The sequence below is a fragment of the Podarcis tiliguerta genome, assembly GCF_965153285.1.
Source record: "Podarcis tiliguerta genome assembly, chromosome: 4".
Taxonomy (NCBI): domain Eukaryota; kingdom Metazoa; phylum Chordata; class Lepidosauria; order Squamata; family Lacertidae; genus Podarcis; species Podarcis tiliguerta.
The window spans coordinates 3,130,867-3,157,526 of record NC_139537.1 but is presented as its reverse complement, the minus strand read 5'-3'; the positions used below and the strand labels follow the sequence as shown (position 1 = coordinate 3,157,526).

At 42.4% G+C, this 26,660-nt stretch overlaps 1 protein-coding gene across 2 annotated transcripts; it reads left to right on the top strand.

The window, feature by feature from the left end:
• The first annotated feature begins 301 nt into the window (after positions 1–301).
• Positions 302–21,199, top strand: LOC310675520 (uncharacterized protein). 2 transcript variants are annotated; one of them, XM_083436285.1, is made up of 7 exons: positions 302–575; positions 1,727–2,219; positions 2,401–2,482; positions 2,767–2,849; positions 3,864–3,990; positions 18,232–18,406; positions 18,491–21,199. In XM_083436285.1, the coding sequence occupies exons 2-7, from the start codon at positions 1,818–1,820 to the stop codon at positions 20,295–20,297; spliced, it is 2,676 nt and encodes an 891-aa protein (XP_083292411.1). In that variant the 5' UTR covers positions 302–575; positions 1,727–1,817; the 3' UTR covers positions 20,298–21,199. The 2 variants fall into 2 exon arrangements, with proteins under 2 accessions (XP_083292411.1, XP_083292410.1); XM_083436284.1 differs by having other exon boundaries at positions 311–405; positions 2,401–2,494.
• Positions 21,200–26,660: the final 5,461 nt, after the last annotated feature.

The window sequence follows — 26,660 nt, the reverse complement described above, 5'->3', positions numbered from 1 at the left end:
TCCACTCCTGAATTCTAGGAGGAGCTTCCTTGCCTCCTGCAAAGCCCTTTTCCCTGCAAGCTCTTCCTCTGGTTTCTGGCCAAGGGAGGGAGATGCTCAGAGTCCAGCCAAGAGCCTCACCCCCAAAAGGAGGTCTGGGCATTGGCGTAGCCAGGGGGGCAGCTGCCCCCCTAAATGCATAAGGAATAATAGGAATCTGAGAGAGGGTTGAGCGAAGGAGGACTCGGCTTGGCAAGGGTTAAAGTGAAGTGAGCTGCCTTCCTAGAGAGGCCAGGAAGCAAGGGGGGGCAGGTCCTCCAGAGCCAAGGCCCCTCCCTCCCCAGTCCTTTCCTACAAGGAGGGGGGGGGGTGTTGCTTTGGTGTCTCTGCTGCAAGGGCCAAATCGCTTCCCCCTCCTGGGATCTGGTGAGTCCATAGCTGTCAACTTTCAGATTTGAAAATAAGGGATCAGCAGCCTGATCCTGGGGACAGTCTACGGGATATCTACCAATCCGGGATAGCAGCAGGAAGCAGCGGGAAACGGCGCTGGAATAAGGGAATTTCCCGCAAAAAAAAGGGAAGATTGCCAGCTGTGGGTGAGTCTCCTCTCTCTCCCCCCAGAGGGTGCAGTGGGGAGACGGGGGGGGGTCCCAGGGCTGCAGCAGTGGAGGGGGCCTGGGGGGCCTGATCTGCTCCTGCAGGGGGGGACCCCAAGTCAGGGAGGAGAGGGTCCTGCCAGGGAGGGGCCAGGTCTGCCACGCTCTCCTTCCTGCGGATCAGAGGATCCCTGACTCCCACGAAATCTCCCTTCTTTAAACAAAGGAGTCCCTGGGACTTTAACTCTGTGTGACATCGCTCAGCCTCATTGCACAACAGAGGAAACATGTGCAAATGGTTTTCCAAAGCTGGACGAGGAGGTGGACTAGCCCCCCCCCCCCGAAAAAAGGTGGTATAGAAAGGCCAGGGATAAAGAGAGGGATCCCAGCCCATAGCCTGGCTGCTGCATTGGGGACCAGTTTCGCAGTGTCTCCCAGGGCAGCTCCCCACGGAGGCCAGTGCAGCAATCCCCTCGCACCCAGAGCAGGGCATCCCAGGACCACATCCTCTCTGGCCCAAAGGGATTGTTGCTGGAAATGGGCGCTGCTACTCACCGAGCCTCCAGGGACCTGGGCATCTATGTCTCTCTCTGTGTTAAGCTGTCTAACAGAATACTAATACTGAATTACCCGCCTAAATTTCAAAGGAGGTGTCTTTGGCCCCGTCCACTTAGCCTTCAGGTGGTTGACCAGATACATTCCTGACCATCGGAGCAAAGAAAAAGGGACCCCACCCCAGGAGTCTGCCTTGAGAGCAGCAGAGAGTCCAAGTGCAAGAAAAGGAGACAGAAGCAGGGGAGTGGGGGGGGGGAGCAACTCCTGAGGACCCCCAGGTGAGGACCCCCACTAGAGCCAAGCATCCATTTTCCACAAGATACAAATGACTTCCTTGTCAGTCAGTTCTGACTTCATGAATTGACTGGAAGGATGGAGAAACCAGGATGAATAATCTCACAGAAACCCCTTCAGTTGCCTCCACATTTTGCATTGCTTGAAGGCTAGAGACTTATTTCTTCTTCTTCTTCTTCTCCTCCTCCTCCTTCTTTTCAAAAAGATAGCTCATGGTCTGAGATGCGGTGAAGTCCAGCCCATTCCCCCCCCCCCCCCCCGTCCTACAGATTCTGTAACAGAACAATGTATTTGCTTTTTAGGATATTTTAGAGCTTCTCATTTAGACGGGCAGAACTTGGCAGAAGACCAAAGGGTTCCTTCCGATCTCTCAGAGGCTTCCTGAGAGCACAGATGGATGTGCGATACTTGGCTGGCCCTGGAACAGGAAGAGGCCATGCCATCAAAACTGGGAGCAGTGGGGGATTCTGGGAAAACTCTGTGCAGAAGATCCATGGTGAGGTGGACACCCTCCGCTCAGAGGTGCAGAGCCAGCAGGTGAGGCAGTTCTGCTGCCAGGAGGCCAAAGGACCCCGAGAGGTTTGCAGCCGACTCTACCACCTTGACCATCAGTGGCTGAAGCCGGAAAGGCACACGAAAGCTGAGATGCTGGACCTGGTGATCTTGGAGCAGTTCCTGGCTGTCCTTCCCCCGGAGATGGAGAGCTGGGTGAGGGAATGCAGAGCGGAGACCAGTTCCCAGGCGGTGGCCCTGGCCGAAGGTTTCCTCCTGAGTCAGGCAGAGGAGAGAAAGCAGGTGAGAGAGACTTTCCTCTGGATACTCCCAAGGGGAGAACATCCCATAATGGTCTGCTGATGGCCCATCCTTTTTCTGGGAAGGCATCCATGGAATGAGATCTCACACCCTTCAAGTCTTTGTCATTCTCTTTCTAGTATTTCTCCCCATTCTCTGTTTTGAATCCTTGTTTCTTTCTCAGGGAAAGGATCTCTTTGCAGAAATGGACCTGGATTCCTGTGAGGCAGAGAGGCCTCCGTTGGACACCAGAGAGAGGCCACTGGGTAAGGAGGAAGGTGGTTTTTCTCCGTTTGCTCTCATTCTGTTGGTTTTCCAACACATCTGAGGGTTCTTTTCATCTTCTTTTGGGGGGAGACAGTTGGGAAGAAGGGTCCAGAGGAGGGGAGATGTATTTCTGCACAACTAACATATGAAATGGGCACAAATGTCCAAATACTTTCAGCAGGTAAGTCCTTCTCAAAGGCCCATCTGTAGTTAGAGATGTCCTGTTTCACCTGTGAGAGAAGCAGGCACTCCTGGCATCCTGTTTACCTTTTTTCTCTTGCAGGTGGCAGAAGGATGCCGGCAAGACCTCCTGATCCGCCTTTTCATGGGGGCAGAAGAGAAACAGCAGCTGTGGAACCAGATCAGGTCAGTGGAAGCTGCCTTGTGGGGACAGAGGCCGAGGGATGGAGCAATGTCATGGACTGGTTGGGCACAGAGGAATGGTGGGAGGAAGCAGCCTGGGAACCAGGAAAGGAAGACGGCTCAGAGCCCAAGAAGTGGAGGTGGAAGAAGGAAGAGCATTCAGAGGGGCAGGAGGGAGAAGCCTGGGAAGAGGGAGTGTCAGAAGCTGAAGGGGAAACAGGGCTTAGTGAGCTGGGGGACTCTGTGGCAGAATGCAGTGCAGAATCAGAGGCAGAAGAGGAAGGAGGCAAGTGGGAGAGGAAGGTCGAGAGGCAGAGGTGAGTCAGGAGAAGGAGGAGCCACCGGTGTCTCCCTCTCCTTTTGCCAGAAGCCACCCTCCCTGCTTGTCTCTCAGAGCCAGGAGACCCCCTGCATTGCAGGAATCTCTGCTAGGTCACCCAAGACAGATGGCCATCCAAAAGAGGCTTATTTTATTTCTAGACTGATCACTGAAAGCAAAAATTGGTTTCTAAGCAGTGGACAAATGGCCTGGATTCACCTAACCAGCCCCCCCCCATTCCTTCCCCTCTCCATGCCCCCATGAACCCCTTGAATTTGGCTCTAGGGCATTGGGAGGGAACCTCCCCAGAACAGCTGAGGAGGAGAGGAGAAAGTGGATCCTTCCATCAGGCAAACTGGAATGCTTGGGTAGGCAGGATGACTTGAATGACAGAAGGTAAAATAAATAGGCTTATTTTATTTCTAGACTAATCACTGAATGCTAAAATTGTTTTCTAAGCAGTGGACAAATGAGAACAAATAGTGGCCTGAAAACACAAGATGGAGTACCACCTATTTGCACAAAGACGAATACCCATAATTAAAACACAGATTAAAATAAGCATCCATAAATAAAATGTGCAGCAAAGCAATCCTATTAAAACAACACCGCAATTAACAGGAAGGAAACAACAGAACGTTGTGTAGCAGATCATATTTCTGTTGTCTCAGAGGAGGACATTTCCCTTTTTCTTTTAGGGTCCAGTGTGCTTTGAAGATGTTGCTGTTCGTTTCACGGACGAGGAGTGGGCGTTGCTGGATCCTGACCAGAGAGCTCTGCATAAGGACGTCATGGAGGAGAATCGTGGGATCGTGGCCTCTCTTGGTAAGGCTCCCTGTGGGATCGTCATATCTGCCTGGAAATTCCAAAAATACCTCTATGGACCAACCTCATATATTTTCACAGAGCTCAACAGCACCCCCTATAACACCTGGGAACCTAACAACCCCCACAATAAACAGTAAATTACAGTTTTTTCTTTGAACAATTTTCTTAAAATTATTCCTTTTTCTACCACGATTGGGCTGGTCTGAACTGCCCAGGCCATCTTAAATGTCAGCTTCATGGAGGGGATGCCATGACTGGACCAAATAAAATTCATCCCAGAGAAGAACTAGACATTGAATTTCAGGAAAAGTAGCAGTGATGATGATGATGATAGTAATACAGTGGTACTGTAGCACCCTACTTGTGGTTAACACTTAGCTGGAATGAAATATTCAACGCAGCAATAGAGAAATTAAAATAATAATTTATTTGTCAGACAAATAAACGATAGGCACAGTGGTATATGGTTACCAAAAGCTCTGCACACCCCAGCCCTGATGGCCAGCACTTATATTTCCTTAGCCCAGCCCCCTTGCTCCTCCTTTGGCTGCCTCTATCCAATCAGCCTGGTTGAAATTCCTATTGGCTGTTTGCTAGAACCAATCATAAAAGATACACCCATTTCCTATTACCTTTTATGGGAGACAAAGAGCTATATTTCCTTCTATCCATAAATGGCAGACAAGTAGTCATATGTCTTACATTTGCCTCGACAAGTCACCTTAATTACCAGATCACCTTTTGCTCTTTTGCCCTTCTGCCCTTCTGGCAACAGGGGCAAATGGCTAAAACAGATGGCTCATGGTAACAGAAATTTTGTCATAAACAGAGATCTTGAGTTCACCTTCTCACACACCATCAATGAAATAACAATCTAACATAAGAATCTAACATTTCTTACTTTCTAAATCGTTGCATAATTACATTAAAGCCAATATATTTCATACATAACATATATAGCTTTTTAGAAGGAAAGGAAAGGCCTTTTCCTGAGAAACTCAGTAAAAAGAGAAAAACTTCTTTGTACACCCCCCTTTCCCAGCCAGCTGCTGTTCCTATTAGCTCTTGCCCTTTTACCTTAGGAGAATGTGGCTGATGGGAGGCCCATAGGTAAACTATTTACCAACTCTTAATTAGTGTTTTTGCAGCTTGATTGTATTCTGTAATTTGTATGACCTTTGCTCCCAGCTCTTGCTCCTTTTGCAACTTTGAGGTACTGCTGTAGATCAATGAGGGGCCCTGTTCAAGAGGATAAACAAAGCACTCAGCCAGCCGGCCTCTGCCTGGCATGAAACAAGCATTTGCAAATATATTTTTTCAAGCTCAATCCAAAATACAGATCTTGATCAGATGCCTCAGTACCTCGGTTTACAAACATAATAATAATAATAATAACAACAACAACAAGAAGAAGAAACTTAAAATTTTCCGGAAGAGGACTGTTCTTAAATCGAGGTACCACTGTAGTAATAATAATAATAATTTTTATTTCTACCCTGCCCATCTGGCTGGGTTCCTCCAGCCATTCTGGGCGGCTTCCAACATATATATAAACATGAAACATAAATAATTATAATCTGATCCCATATAAAAAGAACATTAACTTTATTTTTTATTTTTTACCAATCAATTTTTATTGTTTTCTTTACACAGTCGTTTTACAGTACATTAAATCACATATATACTTTTAGCTCTGCCGAGCTTGCGACTTCCCTCCTTCCCTTTAGCAGGTACCCCTTATTTTCTCCAGTCGCGTATCTTAATTTCTAACCTTGTATCTGTCTTATACATTGTAGGAGTTATTTCAATCCTGCCAGTGTTTTTAAATTTTTACAATTATCCTTTAAGTACACAGTACATTTACTCCAACTTTCCTGAAATCTCTGATCGTCCTGATCCCGAATCCTGCCGGTCAGTTTGGCTAATTCTGTGTAGTTCATCATTTTCGCCTGCCACTCTGCAGTGGTGGGAACTTCTTGTAATTTCCAGTTTTGGGCCAATATATTCCTTGCCGCAGCTGTGGCGTACATAAATAGCCTTTAGTCTGTTTTCTTAGCCTCCTTCCTCATCAAACCCAACAAAAAAGCCTCTGTGTTTTTTTGGGAAAGGTATATTTAAGTACTTTCTTAAGTTCATTATAGATCAACTCCCAAAAATTCTTGACTTTATCACAAGTCCACCACATATGATAGAAGTCTCCATCCACCTTTTTACATTTCCAGCATTTCTTATCCCTCATCCTACACATTTTTGCCAGTTTTACTGGTGTCAAATGCCCCCTATATATCATCTTCATTAAATTTTCTTTTAAAGCCGTACACGCCGTGAATTTCATACTTTTGTTCCATAATTTTAGCCATGCATCCAGTTCAATAGTATGCCTAAAATCTATATCCCATTTTATCATTGCTTCTTTCACCTCTTCAACTTTTGAAACCATTCTAATAACAAATCATATATCCTAGATAGTATTCTACCTCTGCCTTCCTCTAATTCTAACTGAAATCTTGATTTTGTTATCCTTAAACCCGGCTTTCCTTTTATCCTCACTCAATATATCATTCACCTGATGGTATTGCAACCAAGCTGTGAACATGCCCTCTCTTTACTCTTATGGTTTAAGTTTTAACCCTTGTTCCATTTTTCTAATAATTTCCTCAAGGTGGCTCACCTTCCTTCCATATTTACTTTTTTAACTGTCAGTACCTCTATTGGCGATATCCACCATGGGGTTTTCCATTCCAATAAATATTTGTTTCTTTCCCATACTTCATAAATTGACCTTCTGATCACATGGTTTAAAAAACCTTTATGAACTTTTACCTTATCATACCACAGGTACGAGTGCCACCCGTACCTGTTGTCATGACCTTCTAAATCCAATAGGTCCGTATTTTCCAATGTTATCCATTCCTTTAACAATACGAAACAGGATGCTTCATAATAGAGATTCATACCTGGTAAGGCAAATCCACCTCTTTCTTTTTCATCTATCAACATTTTCATTTTGATCCTCGGCTTCTTTCCCTGCCAGACAAATCTTGACACTATTTTTTGCCATTCTCTACATTGTCCTGTCCCTTTAATCACTGGAATTGTTTGGAATAAGAATAACATTCTAGGTAAAACGTTCATCTTAATCACCGATATTCTGCCCAAAAAGGATAATTTCAATCTGTTCCAAATTTCTGAATCCTTCTTAATCTCTCTCCATGTGGTTTCATAATTATCTTTATACAATTTCCACCCCTGTTGTCAACCAAATTCCAAGGTATTTCACTTTCTTAACCACCATAATTCCTGTCCTGTATTGCAATTCCTCTGTCTCTTCTTTATTCATATTTTGTACCAGCATTTTGGTCTTATTTCTATTGAGTTTGAATCCTGCAACTTTTCCAAATTCCTCCATTCTCTCTAGGGCTTTTTGTACACTGTTCTTTGGGTCTTCTAATGTTAAAACTAAACCATCAGCAAACGCTTTTACTTTAAACTCTTTCGATCCCACCTTAATACCTCTGATTTCTGACACTTCTCTCAAATTCTTGTTTAATACCTCCAAAAGGAGCGACAAAGGACACCCTGCCTGGTACCTTTAGAGATTTCAAAGTCGTCAGACAAATTATTATTTATAATAGGTTTGGCTTTTTGTTCTGAGTATATAGCCTCAATACCTTTCAAAAACATTTCTCCTATTCCCATTGTTTTTAGGTTTTCTTTCATAAACCGCCATGAAACATTATCAAATGCTTTCTCTGCTTCAATGAACACCAAGGCCGCTTGTTTATCATTTCTAGACTCCCAAGTACTCAATTATAGCCACTATGTTCCTAACATTGTCCTTCAGTTGTCGCCCTGGTAGGAAACCAGCTTGATCTTTATGTTTTTTTTTGTTTTTTTTGTTTTTTTTATATATAATATTTTATTTTCCGCATTCAATAAACAAAAAAAAGAACAAATCGACAAACACATCAAAAGGAAAAAAGCAAAAGAAAAACAATACATACATTATACAAAAACATAAAGAAAAATAAAAACGGTAAGAATAAAAGAGTTAAAAACAAATATTGTATCATTATATTCTTCAGCATTAACTTAGGTCTGCGACTTCCCCATGCCTTCCCACTCTGTATTCTAGGTCTTATATTCTGGTAGTAAACTCTTTCCCTCTGGCGTATCTTTGGTTCAGATTAATATTATTGTCTTATTTATCCTTACATTTCCCTATGTCTTATTAAATATACTTTCTTTAACATTGTCATTTTTATAATAACATTCTTTTACATTCAATCTGATAACCTCAAACGTTCGTAATTTTATAATGCTTCTGTAAATAGTCTTTAAATTTCCTCCAGTCTTCCTTCACCATCTCTTCTCCCTGGTCTCTGATTCTGCCGGTCATTTCTGCAAGTTCCATATAGTCGATGAGCTTCATTTGCCATTCTTCCAGCGTGGGTAGATCTTGCGTCTTCCAATATTGCGCGATGAGTATTCTTGCTGCTGTTGTAGCGTACATAAAAAAAGTTCTATCCTTCACTTGAACCTGTTGGTTTACCATACCCAGGAGAAAGGCTTCTGGGGTCTTTCTAAATGTGTATTTAAATATTTTTTTCAATTCATTATAAATCATTTCCCAGAAAACCTTAATCCTTGGGCACGTCCACCAAAGGTGGAAAAAGGTACCTTCTGCTTCTTTACATTTCCAGCATTTGTTATCAGGCATATGATACATTTTTGCAAGCTTGACTGGTGTCATGTACCACCTATATATCATTTTCATTATGTTCTCTCTTAAGGCATTACATGCCGTAAACTTTATTCCAGTGGTCCACAACCTTTCCCAGTCAGCAAACATTATGTTATGGCCAACGTCTTGAGCCCATTTAATCATAGCCGATTTCACTTCCTCATCCTGTGTGTTCCATTTCAGCAGCAAATTATACATTCTAGACAATATTTTTGTTTTAGGTTCTAATAGTTCTGTTTCCAATTTTGATTTTTCCACCTGGAAGCCAATTTTTCTGTCCATTTTAAATACCTCCATTATTTGATAATAATGAAGCCAATCTCGGACTTTACTTTTTAGTTTATCAAAACTCTGCAGTTTCAGTTTGTCACCATCCTGTTCTAAAATCTCCCAATACTTCGGCCAATTTGCCTCCATATTGAGTCTCTTTACTGCCTTAGCTTCCATTGAAGACAACCACCTTGGAGTTTTGTTTTCCAAAAGATCTTTATATCTAATCCAGACATTGAACAGTGCTTTTCTGACAATGTGAATTTTGAACATTCTATGCACTTTAACTTTGTCATACCATAGATATGCATGCCAGCCAAATGCATTATTGAACCCTTCTAAATCCAATATATCTGTGTTTTCAAGAAGTAGCCATTCCTTCAACCAGCAGAAAGCTGCTGCTTCATAATAGAGTTTTAGGTCTGGCAGGGCAAAGCCCCCTCTTTCTTTAACGTCTGTTAATATTTTAAATTTTATCCTTGGCTTTTTGCCCTGCCAGACAAATTTAGATAGATCTTTTTGCCACTTCTTGAAACAGTCAGTTTTATCAATAATCTGCAGTATCTGAAACAAAAACAGCATTCTTGGCAATACATTCATCTTAATTACAGCAATGCGCCCCAGTAGTGAGAGTTTCAAGCTAGACCACGTATCTAGATCCTTTTTTATCTCCGTCCAGCACTTCTCATAGTTGTCTTTAAATAAGTTCCCATTTTTTGCTGTCATATTTATTCCCAAATATTTAACTTTCTTCACTACTGTTAAACCTGTTTCTTTCTGAAACCTTTCATTTTCAATTTCTGTCAGATTTTTTGTCAAAACCTTAGTTTTTGTTTTGTTTAATTTAAAGCCTGCCAATTGGCCAAATTCTTGGATCAGTTCTAAAACTTTTTTTCCACTAGATTCTGGCTCCTGCAACGTCAAAACCAGGTCATCTGCAAAAGCTCTTAATTTATATTGTTTAGCTCCGACCTGTATCCCTTTGACCAATTGGTCCTTTCTGATCGTATTCAGCAACACCTCCAGGACCGATATAAAAAGTAGTGGGGAAATTGGGCACCCTTGTCGTGTTCCTTTTTCTATTCTGAACTCTTCTGTCAAAACATTGTTTACTATTAATTTAGCTTTTTGTTCAGAATAGATTGCCCCTATACCATTTTCAAATTCTTGGCCTACCCCCATGCCTTGGAGATTCTTCTTCATAAAACTCCAAGAGATATTGTCAAAGGCTTTCTCCGCATCCACAAATATCAGCGCCGCTTTTGTATTTATATTTTCCTGTAAAAGTTCCAAAATATCAATTATATTTCTTACGTTCTCTGATAGATGTCTTCCTGGGAGAAAGCCTGCTTGATCTTTATGAATCTCCTCTGTTAGTACCTTCTTCAATCTTCTCGCCAAGATATCCGCAGATATTTTGTAATCCACATTTAACAATGATATAGGCCGGTAATTCCTAAGTTGATGTTTTTCAACGTCTGTCTTTGGTATAAGAGTCACAAAAGCTTCTTTCCACGATTCTGGAGCCTTTTTCCCCTGAAGTATTTCATTACATATTTCCTTTAGGGGTTGAGTTAGCCAGTCTTTCAATGATTTATAATATCTTGCAGTCAGCCCATCAGGTCCCGGAGCTTTGCCTAGTTGCATATTTTGGATGGCACTCTCTATCTCTTGTTCTGTTATCCTACTGCTCAGTTTAAGTTTGTTTTCTTGCGATATTTTTGGTAGCCCATTCACTTTCAAAAATTCTTCTATCTCTGTTTCTTTCTGTGGTTGTTGAGAGTAGAGCTTTTTAAAATATTTTTGAAAAGCACTCCTGATCTCGTTGGGATATTGCAACATTCTTCCTTCAACCTCCACACTTGTAATAGTGTTCATTTTTTGTCTCTTCTTTATTTGCCATGCCAATAACTTTCCACACTTATTTGCCGAATCAAATGTTCTTTGTCTCATCTGTTTAATTTTCCATTCAATCTCTTGGTTTATTAGTTGCATGTATTGTGCTTGATACAACTTTATCTCTCTTAATATTTCCTGTGATTTTGGGTTTGTTCTCAATCTCTTTTCACCTTCCTTGATCTTATCCAAAATCTTTTCTCTTTTTTCCTGTTGTAATCTTCTCTTGAGTGCATTTTGTTGGATCAAAAAACCTCTCATAACAGCCTTACTTGCGTCCCATATAATTCTTTTCTCCACCGTAGTGTTCAAATTTATTTCAAAATAATCTTTCAGAGTTTTCTGGGCTTTCTTCACAAATTCCGCATCTCTAAAAAGAGAGTCATTCATCCTCCATCTGAAGGATCCAGTTGGTTGTAAGTTCATTACCATCTTAATAGCGTTATGGTCGGAGCAAGTCTTTGGGCAGATTTCCACCTTATTTATCTTTGGGGCCAGTTCTCTAGTGGTCCAAATTTGGTCAATTCTAGTCCAAGTCTTTTGGGCTTCAGAAAAGAAGGTTCCCTCTCTTTCCAGGGGATGTTTCGTTCTCCAAATGTCAATCAAATCCAAGTTATCAGTCATTTCAAAAAAGGTTTTCGGTAGTCTCCCATCTTTGGTAACTACCTGTCTTTGTGCCTTATCCATATTCGTTGAGATTACTCCGTTCATATCTCCCATTAGAATCACATTGTACTCCATATAATCCAACAATGTCTCATGCAGTCTTTTAAAAAATTCTGATTTTCCTTCATTGGGCGCGTATACGCCCACCATCAAATATTTCTGTCCATGATACTGTATTTCAATAGCCAAGTATCTTCCTTGCTCATCTTTAAAGACAAATTTTGGCGCCAGGCCTTCTTTAGCATAAATTACAACTCCTCTTTTTTTAACTTTGTCCGATGAGATAAATTCTTGTCCCAACTTTTTGTTAATTAAAATTTTTCTGTGAAGCCTGGTCACATGTGTTTCTTGCAAGCAAATCAAATCCACATGTTCTTTTTTTAATATGTGAAAAATGGATTTCCTCCTCCGAGAAATGTTCAAACCATTACAATTCCAACTCAAAAGCTGCAGAGACATGTTGTATTATTGTTATTCTGTTCCTCCCGTTGCTTCTGATAACTTGTCTTCTTCTGCTCCTGGTGGAGTCTTTCCATCCAAATTTAGATTTAGATTCAATATTGCCTCTGCTGTCTTCTTCCTTCTTTCCTCTAGTAGGTCTGCTGTCCCTTTCTGTAGGTCCTCCCCGCAGGCCTCCAAAAAACTGTCTCTGTCTTCCACTGACTTTATTTTAATCTTTCGTCCTTTGAAACTAAAGGAGAGTCCTTCTGGGAATTCCCACCTGAAGATGATATTATTTCTTCTCAGCAAGGTCACCAAGTCTTTATATCTGGCTCTGAGATCGAGCAAAAGTTTGGGGATGTCTTTAAAAATTTCAGCTCTCGATTGAGAGATTTCCAAAGGTTTGTGAAAATGCAGACCTAGGATCTTATCCCTCTCCTCCTTGGATCTTAATGTGATCAGACAATCTCTGGTTTTAATCTTTTTACTTGCTCTTCCCAGTCGGAAGGCACTCAAAATTTTTATTTCTTCCTTTTCTGGATCTAATTCCCAAAATTTCACAAACTCTTGTGACAGGTAGTCCCGCAGGCTCTCCTTCTCAATTTCAGGCAGACCTCTAATCCTGAGATTTGCCTCTCGTTCTTTCAAGTCCAATAGGGAAAACTTAACCTTGTAGTCCTCCAGCTGTCTGGTCATCGATGGTAATTTCTCCTCCGTGGCAGCTGCGACCTGTCGAGCTTCTTCTGCAATCTTTCGCGTTTTATCGGAGTCGCCCAATAATTTCTCTATTGCAGCTGTATTTTGCCGGATGCTCAGCGTATTTTGATCTATTTTTGAAGATGCATCTGCAATCCCTCTGTTCGTTTCTAACACCTGATTTTTGATTTCTGCAATCTCCTTCTTCGTCCCTGACACCTCAGCTGTAAGTTTATCAATGGCCCCTTGTAGTTTTGAAAAGCCAGAACTTATCAGTTCATCTGTATTAGACATTCCTTTCCCTTTCTGCTGTAAGGCAATGCCTCCTGTAGGGTCTAGAGAGCCTCTTCTTCCTGGAAGAAAGGATTTGCCCGATCTTGTTGTCTTTTCCTGATAACTCTGGTAACTCTCTTTCTCAGCCATAAGCCAAGCTTTCCCACGGTCAGGCTGCAGCTGCAGCTAGGCTTGTGGCACAAACAGACAGTCCGATAAGAAATTGCAGTAAGATATTACAGTGGAAAATTACCAATAGACTTGTAATGATGTCAGTGCCCACTAGGGGGACTCTAAGATTCCACGATCAGAAGAAACAAAATGTCCTTTGGTTTACAGTCAAGACCGAATTGTATCATCAATCCTTTTGGCGACAGTTTTATGGTTCTAACACCTTTATAACAGTTTTATAGCACTTTTAACTCTCATTAGTCAAGCGCCGTCCACTATCCCCTTTATGAGGCTAGTATCTTCAAATTCGACAGCTCAGGACCTGGGAGTCAGAGCGATGTTTTTGTTACCGCAGCCTCTTTCTCCGGGGGATTTAGTCTTTCCCAAAATACTCCCCCTCCTTCCAGTTCTTGGGAGGGGGGTTGCAATCCTTTCTATGGCTTCAGAATAGCTTTTTCAATCTCTTATTTTAGAATGTTAAAAGCATAGTCTTTACTTTCTACTATATACAAAGCGGAAGGCTGACTTCCTGTTTAGACCTTCCCGCCTCTGTTCCGATCATTCTTAAAGAAATTTAAAGTCCCGATTCTTTTCCAATTCAGGTTTTCCAAATTAAAGTCCTTCAAATTTACTGTAGTTTACTCACGATTATTCTGTTTTGTAATCCAAATTGTAACAAGAAGAGGTCGAACGCTTTTCTGATTGGCAGTGCGACGTCGCTCTGAGAAGGTAGCGATAGCCTCACAGCACCACGCCGGCCCCCCCTCCGTTCCCCGGGGCTATTTACGACCCGGAGACGATCTGGAGCTGCGCTTTCGGTGCCCGCTGAGTCCCACGGCCGTAGGCTTTCCCCGCCTGCGGTTTTATGGAGTTTCTGCGTCGTCGAAGCAGTAAAACCCCGTCCTTCTCAGAGCTCTTCCTCTGAGACATCAGAGGAAAGCAGCCATCTTCAGATCGCGTTCAGACCCGGAAGTCCAGCTTGATCTTTATGTATTACTTCCTTTAAAAGTTTCTTTAATCTGTCGGCCAGCACATCCACAAATAATTTATAGTCATTGTTCAATAAGGAAATAGGTCTATAATTTTTAACACTCAAACCATCTGTATCTTTCTTTGGGATTAAAGTGATGTACGCCTCTTTCCAGGTATTTGGAATTTTCCCTTCCTTCAAAATGTTATTCATAACCTCACACAACACAGGTAATAATGGTCCACATAGTGTCTTATAATATTTTGCCGGAATGCCATCAGGGCCTGGAGCTTTCCTTTTCTTCATTCTCTTTATCGCCTTCTCAATTTTTTGTTCTGTAATTATCTGGTTTAATTGTTCCTTTTCTCCTGGGGGGATCTGTTGTAATTGATGACTTTTCTATTTTCTTACCATCTTCTTTCTCTTGTCTTATACAAATCTTTATAAAATTTCAGAAAGGTCTTTCTAATTTCTTTGGGGTCTTCAATGATGTTTTCTGCCTCTCTTATCTTACAAATTGTGTTTTGTTTTTGTCTTGCCTTTAATTGCCACGCCAAGAATTTTCCAGTTTTGTTGGTGGTTTCAAAATTCCTTTGTCTCATTGTTTTTATTTTCCACTCTACATCCTGACTCACCAACATAGAGAACTGAGTCTGCAGCAATTTAATATTTTGTCTTGTTAGCTCATCTTTTGCTTTTATTGTCAGCAGTCTCTCATTCTCCATGAGATGGGCCAGGATTTCTTCTTACTTCTTCTCCCTTCCTCTTTTCTGAAAACTGTTCTTTTGGATCAGGAATTCTCTCATTACAGCTTTGCGTGCATCCCATATTGTTTCAATGGGTGTTCCTTTGTTTAAATTCCACTTAAAGTATTCTGTAATTGTCTCTTTTGCCTAATTTACTATCTTTTGGTCATTGAATAAACTTTCATTCATCCTCCATCAGAATGATGAAGGGTCTTTTCCTTTTAACTCCAAATATAACGAATTATGTTCTGATAATGTCCTTGGGAGAATCTCAATTTTGGAAATTCTTGGCACCAATTCTTTAGAAGTCTAACTGTAATTTTTTCTACCAAAGCTTGGATTTGGATCTGAAATGAATGTGAACTGTTTTGTTGTGGGATTTCTAAGTGTCTGCCATATCAAAATATGTTATTGGTAGTTTACCTTCATTTGTGTCTCACCTTTTCGTTGATCTATCCAAATCTGGAATAACCGCACCGTTGAAATCCCCATTACTATCACTCTCTGATCCAAAAACTCTGATAATGTTTCACTGAGCTTCGAATAAAAGTCGGCTTTTTTGTCATTAGGTGCGTAGATTCCCACAATGATTACGGTACCTTTCCCTCCGGAACATAATTTTCACTATCAGCACTTTCCCCTCCTCACCTTTATAAAATAATTTTGGGTCATATTTCTCCTTTATATACAGTACAACCCCTCTTTTTGTGTGTGTGTCTGAGGCAATAAAGTCTCTCCGCAATCTTTTGTTACTTAAAACTCTCTTATGTTTCCTTGCGACATGTGTTTCCTGTAAACAGGTTATATCTAAATTCCGTTTAATCAAGACATGTTCGAATTTGTTCCTTTTATTTTTATTTTCAAGTCCATTCACATTCCATGAAAGTATTTTCAGAGCCTTTTTCTGGTTTGTTCAAGTCTACTATCAAGTCCAAATCAAACTTGGAGGTCCCTGTTATTATTATTATCCTCTTCTTCCTCTTCTCCCTCTTCTTCTTTCTCCTCTTCTTACTCTTCCTCTTCTTCCCCTCTCCTTTTCTCCTCTTCAGACTGGTCCCGTCCTGGTCTTACCTTCTCCACTTTTCCCAACTCTTTATCATATCTTCTGGAGAATTTTTCCAGATCCTGAAGGCTACTTAGTTTGAACCTCTTGTCTTTGTAATTGAAGGAAATTCCTTCTGGAAATTCCCATCTATGCTGGATTCCGTTTTTCTTTAACTGGCCAACTGGTTGGTGGCAGCGGATTAGTGGAGTACGGGTCAATAGTCCGTGAGATGACCGGGGGCTCTGTACGAACGCCACAGTTGGCGCCATAGATTTCTGATTGGGTTAATGTTTGGGCTATTCCCAAGCCATTCCAGCAGTGGAATAGGATTATCTTGAAAGCAGCTTTTGCACACAGCAACGACATGGAGCAGAAAGAAAGAAAGAAAGAAAGAAAGAAAGAAAGAAAGAAAGAAAGAAAGAAAGAAAGATTTGTATAAATATATATAGAAATGCTTCAGTATCTGGGAAAAGATCACTTGTGGAACACTTCAGTTTGGGCTCAAATATTTCATTTATATATTTGGGGGCATTTACATTCCCATTAATGATTCAAATTCTGCCCACACTTTTGCTGCCATACAACCCCAGATCATCACACTACAGTGGAAGCTTTACTTCAAACCTTTATCCGTTCCGGAGGTCCGATCATAACTAGAAACGTACATAAATAGAGGCACCCTTTTCAAGAGAAAGTAATGGAAAAGTGAATTGATCCATTCTAGACGATGAGTAACAGCCCCAAAACAGCAATTTAACATGGATTTTACTCTCTAACAAGACCATAGATCCATAAAATGAAGGCAATAATCAATGTACAGTACAATAAAATAAATAAGACAGTATTGTTGATAAAAAAAATAACGTTTTTCCCCCCTTACGTGCACTGTGGATGGGTGGGCTTATCTGGCTACAAGCTGGTGGTAGAGCAAGGGTGAGTAAAGAGCTGATTCACTTTCGCCAGGGTCATGCTTTTTTCTTGCCAGGCCAGGTTCTTCGCTAGACTTCCTCAGGTTGGTTCCTCGGCAGGGTTTGGGGCTGCAGTGCACCCTGCTATGCCTCTTGCAGGCAGCACCTCTTCCACAGATTCGAGGGTGGGATGGGGGCCCTCTCCCCAGCAGCAGAGGCCTCAGCGCTGCTCTGCAGCTGGCGGGGAGAGTTCCAGTAAACTGAAGGCCTCTCCCCGGCGGCAAAGGCTCCATCGCTGCCCTGCAGCCGGCCGGGCGAGCTCCTGGCTGCTGGCAAGACCTTTGTCTCTAGAGGAAAGTCATAAGGTCATAACTGGAATGGTACAAAAGTAGAGCCGTATTTAAGTCAAGGATCTACTGTTTCCGGGTGTTTCACGGTCGGTGTAATGCAAGTAGGATGTAAATGTTCTCTGATTCTTCTCCTTGCATGTTTCATGCCATCACTACCAAGCAAGGAGATTTGGGTCTCATCGCTCCAAATAACCCTGTCCCATTGTTCCACTGTCCAGTTAACATGGGTTTAATCTGTTCAACCTTTGCTTGAGAGATAACATTGGCTTTTTCCTTATAATTCTAACATTTAGACCAGTCCTTGCACTTAACTTAACATTACATTGCGCCATGTCATCTTGTATACACCCAGAAGATTTTCTTCTGTCATGTAGGGACAGTCTCTCCATTCATCAATCGTCACTTTCCTTTGTGACCTGTTTCTACCTTAACCAGTCTGATTTTGTAGTGACTGAGTCTCCTTATACCTATTCAAAAATATAGAAAGGCCAACTTTGGTTAAGTTTTTCCTAATCTCTCTTCTAATTTCTTCATATCTGTAGCCTTGTTCACTTAATAGTACAATCTTACATCGCTTTCTGGGTGACCAGTCAACGCTTTGTGCCATTTCTATAATTTTATTATGTTTTACAACCTCACTAAATGAAAGAACACAAAAAACCAACTAACTTGATAGCAATCACATAACACACTGAAAATGTCAACCTATGCAAGTGGTGCTTCCTTTTTTGGTTATTGGCTATAATATTTGATAAAATACAGGTAATTGAAGAAACTTTGTTGGATTGCTTTCTTGATTAAATTATCTTTCCATTGATATATAATTTTATGATATTACTCCAAAAGAAGTGGTGCTTTGAGCCATCAAACCTCTGAAATACACTTTTTTCTAAAAGGCTTCCACAATTTTGACCACTACTGTATATCAAATAAAGCAACATTCAACAACTCATCAGAATCTTATAATAAACAAACAACACAGGTAATGAACACACACCCAATTACCTTCAGTTCTTCTCCATTTGTTCCTGAGGTTCTAATCCCTTTCTGTTTCCATTGCAGATGGTGATGAATTGGAAATCGAGAACAAAGGTGACCACAAAAAAATCCCCAGGGAGGAGAAGCCACATAAAAATTTGGAGTATGGGAAAAACTGCAGTCAGAGCTCCCATTCCAATTCCCATGAACAAAATTTCATTGGAAAGAAACTCTATCAGTGCATGGAATGTGGAAAGAGGTTCCGTCAGAGCTCCCATCTCATTTCCCAGCAAAGAATTCATACACAGGAGAAACCGTATCAGTGTGTGGAATGTAGAAAGAGCTTCAGTCAGAGTTCCAATCTCACTTCCGATCAAATAATTCATACAGGGGAGAAACCCTATCAGTGTGTGGAATGTGGAAAGAGCTTCAGGAGGAGCTCCGATCTCACCACCCATCAAAGAATTCATACAGGGGAGAAACCCTATCAGTGTGCGGAATGTGGAAAGAGCTTCAGTCAGAGCTCCCATCTCATTTCCCATCAAAGAATTCATACAGGGGAGAAACCGTATAAGTGTGTGGATTGTGGAAAAAGCTTCACTGATAGTTCCAAACTCACTTCCCATCAAAGAGTTCATACAGGGGAGAAACCCTATCAGTGTGTGGAATGTGGAAAGAGCTTCAGTCACAGCCACAGTCTCACTTTCCATCAAACAATTCATACAGGGGAGAAACCCTATCGGTGTGTGGAATGTGGAAAGAGCTTCAGGAAGAGCTCCGATCTCACTTCCCATCAAAGAATTCATACAGGGGAGAAACCCTATCAGTGTGCGGAATGTGGAAAGAGCTTCAGTCAGAGTGCCCATCTCACTTCCCATCAAAGAATTCACAAAGGGGAGAAACCCTATCAGTGCATGGAATGTGGAAAGAGCTTTACAGATAGCTCCTCCCTCACTTCCCATCACCGAATTCATACAGGGGAGAAACCCTATCAGTGTGTGGAATGTGGAAAGAGCTACACTCATAACTCCTCTCTCACTTCACATCAAAGAATTCATACAGGGGAGAAACCCTATCAGTGTGCGGAATGCGGAAAGAGCTTCAGGATGAGCTCTGATCTCACCAAGCACCAGAGAATTCATACAGGGGAGAAACCCTATCAGTGTGTGGAATGTGGAAAGAGCTTCAATCAGAGCTCCTCTCTCACTTTCCATCAAAGAATTCATACAGGGGAGAAACCCTATCAGTGTGTGGAATGTGGAAAGAGCTTCACTGATAGCTCCTCTCTCACTTCCCATCAAAGAATTCATACAGGGGAGAAACCCTATCAGTGTGGGGAATGTGGAAAGAGCTTCAGAAAAAGCTCCGATCTCAATAAGCATCAGAGAATTCATAAAGGTGAGAAACCCTATCAGTGTGTGGAATGTGGAAAGAGCTTCACTGATAGTTCCAAACTCACTTCCCATCAAAGAGTTCATACAGGGGAGAAACCCTATCAGTGTGTGGAATGTGGAAAGAGCTTCATTTACAGCCACAGTCTCGCTTCCCATCAAAGAATTCATACAGGGGAGAAACCCTATCAGTGCGTGCAATGTGGAAAGAGGTTCACTGATAGCTCCTCTCTCACTTCCCATCAAAGAATTCATACAGGGGAGAAACCCTATCAGTGTGTGGAATGTGGAAAGAGCTTCAGTCAGAGCTCCTCTCTTACTTTCCATCAAAGAATTCATACAGGGGAGAAACCCTATCAGTGTGTGGAATGTGGAAAGAGCTTCACTGATAGCTCCTCTCTCACTTCCCATCAAAGAATTCATACAGGGGAGAAACCCTATCAGTGTGGGGAATGTGGAAAGAGCTTCAGGAAAAGCTCCGATCTCACTAAGCATCAGAGAATTCATACAGGGGAGAAACCCTATCAGTGTGTGGAATGTGGAAAGAGCTTCAGTCAGAGCTCCTCTCTCACTTCCCATCACAGAATTCACACAGGGGAGAAACCCTATCAGTGTGTGGAATGTGGAAAGAGCTTCATTAAGAGTTCCTCTCTCACTTCCCATCAAATAATTCATACAGCAGAGAGAGAAAGGGACGTGGCATACATACAGAGATTAGCTGAAGAATCAAGAAGGGAAATGGAAATTAAAAGACTATGAGGAAATAAAAGATTATTTGCAGAGTTGGTTACACTACAAACAATTACATGGAATGTACGAGGAAGATAATAAGAAAGCATTTAGTTATACATTTTCTAGATTTCAAAAGGGAGTTATGGAAGAAGTGAAGCAGCTGAAGAAAGTGTATAATATTTTGCTAGAACAGGAAACACAAGATGAGGAGGAAAAAAATGGTCATGATCAAATGGGCACCAGATATAGGACATAACATACAATTTGAGGACTGGGAAAAATTGTGGATAGTAGATTTGAAATTTACAGACTGTTCTCTTTTGAAAGAAAACTATATGAAAATGATGTATAGTTCGTATATTACACCAGTACTGATAGCAAAAATGTATAAAACTGGGTCAAACATATGTTGGAAATATAAAGAAAAAGAAGGGACTTATAATCACATGTGGTGGGAATGTAGAGAAGTTTAAAAATTGTGGGAAATGATATATAATGAATTGAAAAAAATGTTCAAATTGACATATGTAAAAAAAACCAGAAGTATTCTTGTTAGGGATTGGAGGACAAGACCTGCCAAGGAAAAGAAAGAATTTATTTATGTATGCTAAAACAGTGGCGAGAGTCTTGTTCGCAGAAGGATGGAAGAATGAGGAAATCCCAATGAAAGAACAGTGGCAAGAAAAATTGATGACCTATGCGGAATTGCCCAAATTGACATATAAACTGTTTGAAAAGGATAACTGTGACTTCAAGGAACAATGGAAACTTTTTACAAACTATCTAAAAAGGCATCAAAATAATCTGGAGTCCTTGGCAGGTTTTGAATAAACATCCATAAATTTATTAGTTGAACACATGATAGATAAGTCAAGGATATGTACAATTTTATAACATGCAGAAAACAATATATGCAAAGAAATCAGGGAGGGGAGATGAGGGGAGTCCATGGTGGGTGGGTGAGGGAGGGTTGGGGGGAAATAATGTAATTGATTATGAGGGTGGATAAATTGTTATGCTGAAATTGTTTAATAAAAAATATTTTTTAAAAAAAATTCATATAGAGGAAAACCCTATCAGTGCTTTGAATGTGGAAAGAGCTTCAGTCACAGCACCAGTATCACTTTCCATCAAAGAATTCATACAGGGGAGAATCTCTATCAGCGTGTGGAATGTGGAAAGAGCTTCAATCAGAGCAGCAAACTAACTTCACATCAAAGAATCCATACAAAGGTCGGCAAAACCATTATACAGCTTTAGGAGCCGGGCAAAGGGTTAAACCATAGAGCCTAGGACTTGCCGATCAGAAGGTCGGCGGTTCGAATCCCTGCGACGGGATGAGCTCCCATTACTCAGTCTCTGCTCCTGCCAACCTAGCAGTTCGAAAGCACACCAAAGTTCAAGTAGATAAATAGGTACCACTCCGGCGGGAAGGTATATGGCGTTTCCGTGCGCTGCGGGCCACATGACCCGGAAGCTGTACATCCCATAAAGTGAGATGAGCGTTGCAACCCCAGAGTCGGTCACGACTGGACCTAATGGTCAGGGGTCCCTTTACCTTTACCTTTAAATCCACACCTTTATAAGCAGGCCTTTGGTTGATTGACATCTAATGCTCTTTTAATGTGGTGTTTTGTGTTTTTGTGTTGTACCATTCCTGAGACCTGTGGGTGTAGGGAATAGGCGCCAACTCTTAAAGGCCTAGTGGTCTTTGCCCCACCCCCAATAAAATATTTAAGGATGCCATCCCTCAGTTTTTGGTGTGTTTTTTTCAAACACAACCTTTTATTCTTCTGCAACTTGCCATACAATTTCTCTTTCAATTTGCCCTCTTAAAAAATAAAACAAATAAACACAGAAAGTTCATGAGAAAAACAAAATACAAGGAAATACAAACATGGACAGGTCCCATCTTTGCGGGCAAAATGGAAAAGTTGCTTTGAAGGAGGATTTCCCAAACTTGGGTCCCCAGCAGCTCCTGGACTACAGTTCCCATCATCCCTCCCCATTGGTCCTGCTAGTTAGGGATGATTGGAGTTGTAGTCCAAAACCAGCTGGAGACCCAAATTTGCTTTAAAGGGAAAGTAGACTGGCCCTTTGACACCCTCTGCTGGCCAAAAGCACTGCCCCAGAATCTGAACCACCCCCAGTACTCCTAATTGGAATTAATAGAGCGCAAAACTGAAGTTTGATCGGCACTTCAACCTCTAGGGAGCTTCTAGGTGTTTTCTGCTCCACCTAGAATACCCACAGAATTGTGGCTTCTACTGGCAACACACACAGGAGAACAAATAAAAGACAAACCTGGATAGGGCCATACCAAATGGACATCCGGTGTGAAGAGGTCACTTTCCCCACTGCTGAACAATGCCACAGGTAGAGGAGATGAAATGCTAGAAGTGTTCTCCAGGGCAAGGGGAGCTGCTGAGAAATTGAACTATGGGCGCAAAATATTACTTTTTTAAAAAGTCGCTGCCATTATAGGCATTGCCATTCAAATGGTGTGCATGCATCATGTGATTGATTGTGCAAGGCGGGCCTTACCTGGCCCCCCACCAATATTTTATACAAGTCGGCAGCACTGGGTTGGGTGGTTTACAAATTAAATAAAGACATAAATCACATTCCTTTGCACATGTTCCAGCTTGCCAAGATCCTCATTTATGTGTTTTAAAATTTATTTGCCCTTCATCTGGAAATTTTACATTACAAACATACAGGATGAAAGCATGGCTTTCTCAAAAACAAGACGAGCGAGAGAAATCTCTCCTTTTCTCCTTTTTCTTTTTCTTTTTCTTTTTTTTTTTTTTGATGGAGTTACAAACTTTGTTTCAATAAAGCTTTTGAAAAGTCCTCTGTGATATTTATATGAGGAAGCTGGTAAAATGTGGGCTGAATGAGGTACATCACAGAAGGGGTGTAGCCCAAGACCACCCCCTAGATACATCATACTGTAGGAGACCCAGAGCTTAGAGGGTTAATAGCTTGGAAAGTTACATCCTGTCACTGGGGGGGGTGTTCACATACGAGGTTTGTACACTTTTTTATGTGAACTACTTTACTTTCTGTTTAAGTTCAGAACCAGACATTTGGACATATGTTTCCAAAATGTATGTCAGAGTGTTCAGACAGCTTAGTGAAGTACTGTCTGAGCCAGAAGAATCTGGCAGATGGGTTCACTAAACCTTTGAGCTTCCAAAAACGGGGAGTTCTGTGAAGGGTTGGGTTTGGGGTAAGTGGTAGTGCTTACATTCACCCCAGCGATACAGGACGAAAGGGGGTGTGAGGAGACCCAGAGCTTATAGGGTTAATAGCTCAGGAAGTTATGTCCTGTCGCTGGGGGGTGTTCACATATGGGATTTGTATGCTTTGTTATGTGAAATACTTTACTTTCTGTTTTGCTGTGAAGGGGAGAGACAGCATGTCAGCTCTTTCTCCCGCATTGCTGATTTATTTTGCCGCTGTACGATAAAGCTTCTTAGATTAGAAAGAAGCTGCGTACGGAGTCTTTTTCTGCATGCCTGAGCTTTCTCCACACAGGCCACACCGATGTTCGCAAACTCTGCTAGACACCGGGAAAAGCACTGAGTCGCAGTGGAAGTGTGCCGGACATTAAATCTCACAGGTTATGGAGTCAGCCGCGTGGTTGTGCCTGTGTGTGAAGCAAGTCCAGCTGGAGGACCTGCCTGAGGGCAATGGAACTTGCTGGTGAAGGAGCTACTGCAGGAGCTACTGCAGTGTGAGGCATGAGTAAGCTAGCCCCAGGGGAAGATGGCAGAAGTCCAGGAGTCCTACGCTGTCAAATTTGAGAGACTTGATGGGCAGAAATGGGAGGAATGGTCCCGAAGAGCTAAGGCCTGGCTTACAGCCACGGGTCTATGGGCCTGCACTCAAGCTCCTCTGGTCCCAGCAGCGGCCGGCGCAGCTGCACCTGCAATAGTGGCAGCTGCTGCTGAGCTGAGGAAAGACCAGAGAGCAATGGGATTGCTAGCGCTGAGCATAGACACCTCACAGTTACCCCACGTTGAAGGGTTAGAGAATGCCCAGGTGATTTGGCAGGCGCTGGAGTGGGTTCACCACCAAACCACAGTGGGAGCCAAGATCCATGTCACCAGAAGCCTTTTTGAGATGAAACCACGGCCTGGCGACAGCATCTGCGAACGCATTACAAAGATGCTAGCTGTGTTCAATAAATTACATCAGCTAAATGTGTTTTTTCCAGAGGAGTTAAAAGTCTAAATTCTTCTGAGCTCCTTTAGACAAGAGGTATGAGAACTTGTGCTTAACTCTTGAAGCAATGCCCCAGCCTAGTTAATGTTCCAGTTTGTCTCAGGTCGACTATGCAATGAGGAAGAACGTTGGCAGACAGAGGGGAGTGAGCCGGCCCAAGCTGTCCTGCTTCCAGTGAAAGGCAGTGAAAGAGGACACCATGAAGGACTTTGCTACATGCCGTTGTTACACGCCATTGTTATCGTTGTGGCTCAGAGACCCACCTGTGTAAACATTGCCCCAAGGAAACTGCTCAGTATGCCTCCAAGGCCATTGCCCTGGGCAACCAGATTAGGGGAATGGCCTGGTGTGGGAACGCAAGAAAAGGTCCCAAGGGAACTGACAGGGATGCCACATCACACCATCTAGGGTGTGGCAGTTTGAATTTGCCTGCAAGGAAAAACACCCAGAAGCTTTGTTGTTTTGTAATAAAGCATTTCATTTGGTTTTACACTGGTCTTGTGGTGTTGTAGTTTCTGTCATCTGCCACCAGAGGAAAAAACCCCTCTAACAAAAGGTCTGACAGGGTAACCCCGAAACCTTTTGAGTTGGTTCATGCAGACATCTGTGGCCCTATGTCTGTTGCAAGTCTGGGTGGGGCTAAACATGCTTTGACTCTGATAGACGACTACTCTAGAAACAGCTGAGTGATACCTCTGAAAGAAAGGGGGAGGCTGCCACCATGCTGAGGGAGTGGGTCCCCACAGTGGAACTCCAGTTCTCACTGAGTGTCTGCAGTTTTCAATCAGGCCACGGTGGGGAGTTCACTGGGTCTGCGTTGCAGAATTACTTTCGCCAGAAAGGGATACGTCACAGGCTGACAATTTCGCACTCACCACAGGAGGAATGGGGTGGCAGAAAGGCAGAACAGAACGCTCCAGGAAGCGGTGGAGGCAATGCTTTTTGATTCAGCCTTACCACAACGCTTCTGGGTGGAAGCTTGGAAAACAGGGAACTTCACTCTGAATCGTTCTTACAACTCCGTTGTAGGTGACACACCCTCTTTTCTGTTGTATGGTAAGAAATTGAAGGTACATTTCTTCCATGTTTTTGGGTGTGAGGCTTGGGTCCTTGTGCCAAAAGCCAAATGTAGAAAGTAGTAGGACAGTAGTCTGTGTCCTGGTATTGATTTCTAGTCTGTTAGTACAAATTCAAGAGAGGAATCAGGGTTCCTCTGGGATTGGGATGGCTTCTGTGAAGCCTTCCTCCTAGAGGGAGCCCGCTCATGTTTTGAAGCTTGGGTACCCATTTCTTAATTCACGTATGTCTAAGATAGAGAAAGGGGAAAGAGGGGTAGGTAAAGGTTTCAATTAAGGTATATAAGGGTTTTTCCTACTGTTTCTTCTATCCTCCGTTAGCTAACAATATCACAAGGTTTCTCCCGATTCCTGAGCTATATGGTTTTTTCCCCAGAGCTCCCCTATCATTGCAAACTTAAGAAAGGGACCCTACTGGATGCCAGAGCAGTGTGATGCTAGCTCAGGCGACCCCTGGATAGAGTTTTTTGATCTGGAATACCCCCCTTGCTTTCAGAAGCAGGCTCACACACAATACACGTGTTACGTGACTCGACTGGTGCGGCTGGGGTAAGGATAGAAAGACGGTCCCTTCCAGTCCCTTGCTTTCAAAAGGACACCTGTTTGCAGAGAGGTGGGTTTTTGAGCCAGTCCTCTCTGTCTTATTTTCAGGTTCCTAATGGGGTGGCTGGCTGGAAGTTCAGAAAAAGAGCTCCAACCCCTTGCTTTCAATGAGATGCCCATTGCGGTGAGGTGGGTTTTTAAGCTGGTCCTCTCTGTCTTACTTTCGGGCTCTCAATTGGTGCAGCTGGTTGGAGGTTTTAAGATAAAGAGATAGAGCTCAGAACTCCCTTCTCGAGTTGAGCAGTGGTCCAAGGTCTTTCTCACAATCTAGACCAAGAGAAAGGTAAGGAAGAATGATAGATAAGAGATCAGAGAATTCAGTTGCCAGGAGATCACCACTCCCTTCCCACCGTGCACTGGATTTTAACCTATACTCGCGCGTCTTCTGTTGTGATTCCAGGATGAATAAGCCAGCTGGATCTTCCCTTGCTCCCTGGCTGGGCCCCTCAAGGCTAGCTGATTACTACCCCTGAAGATGGCC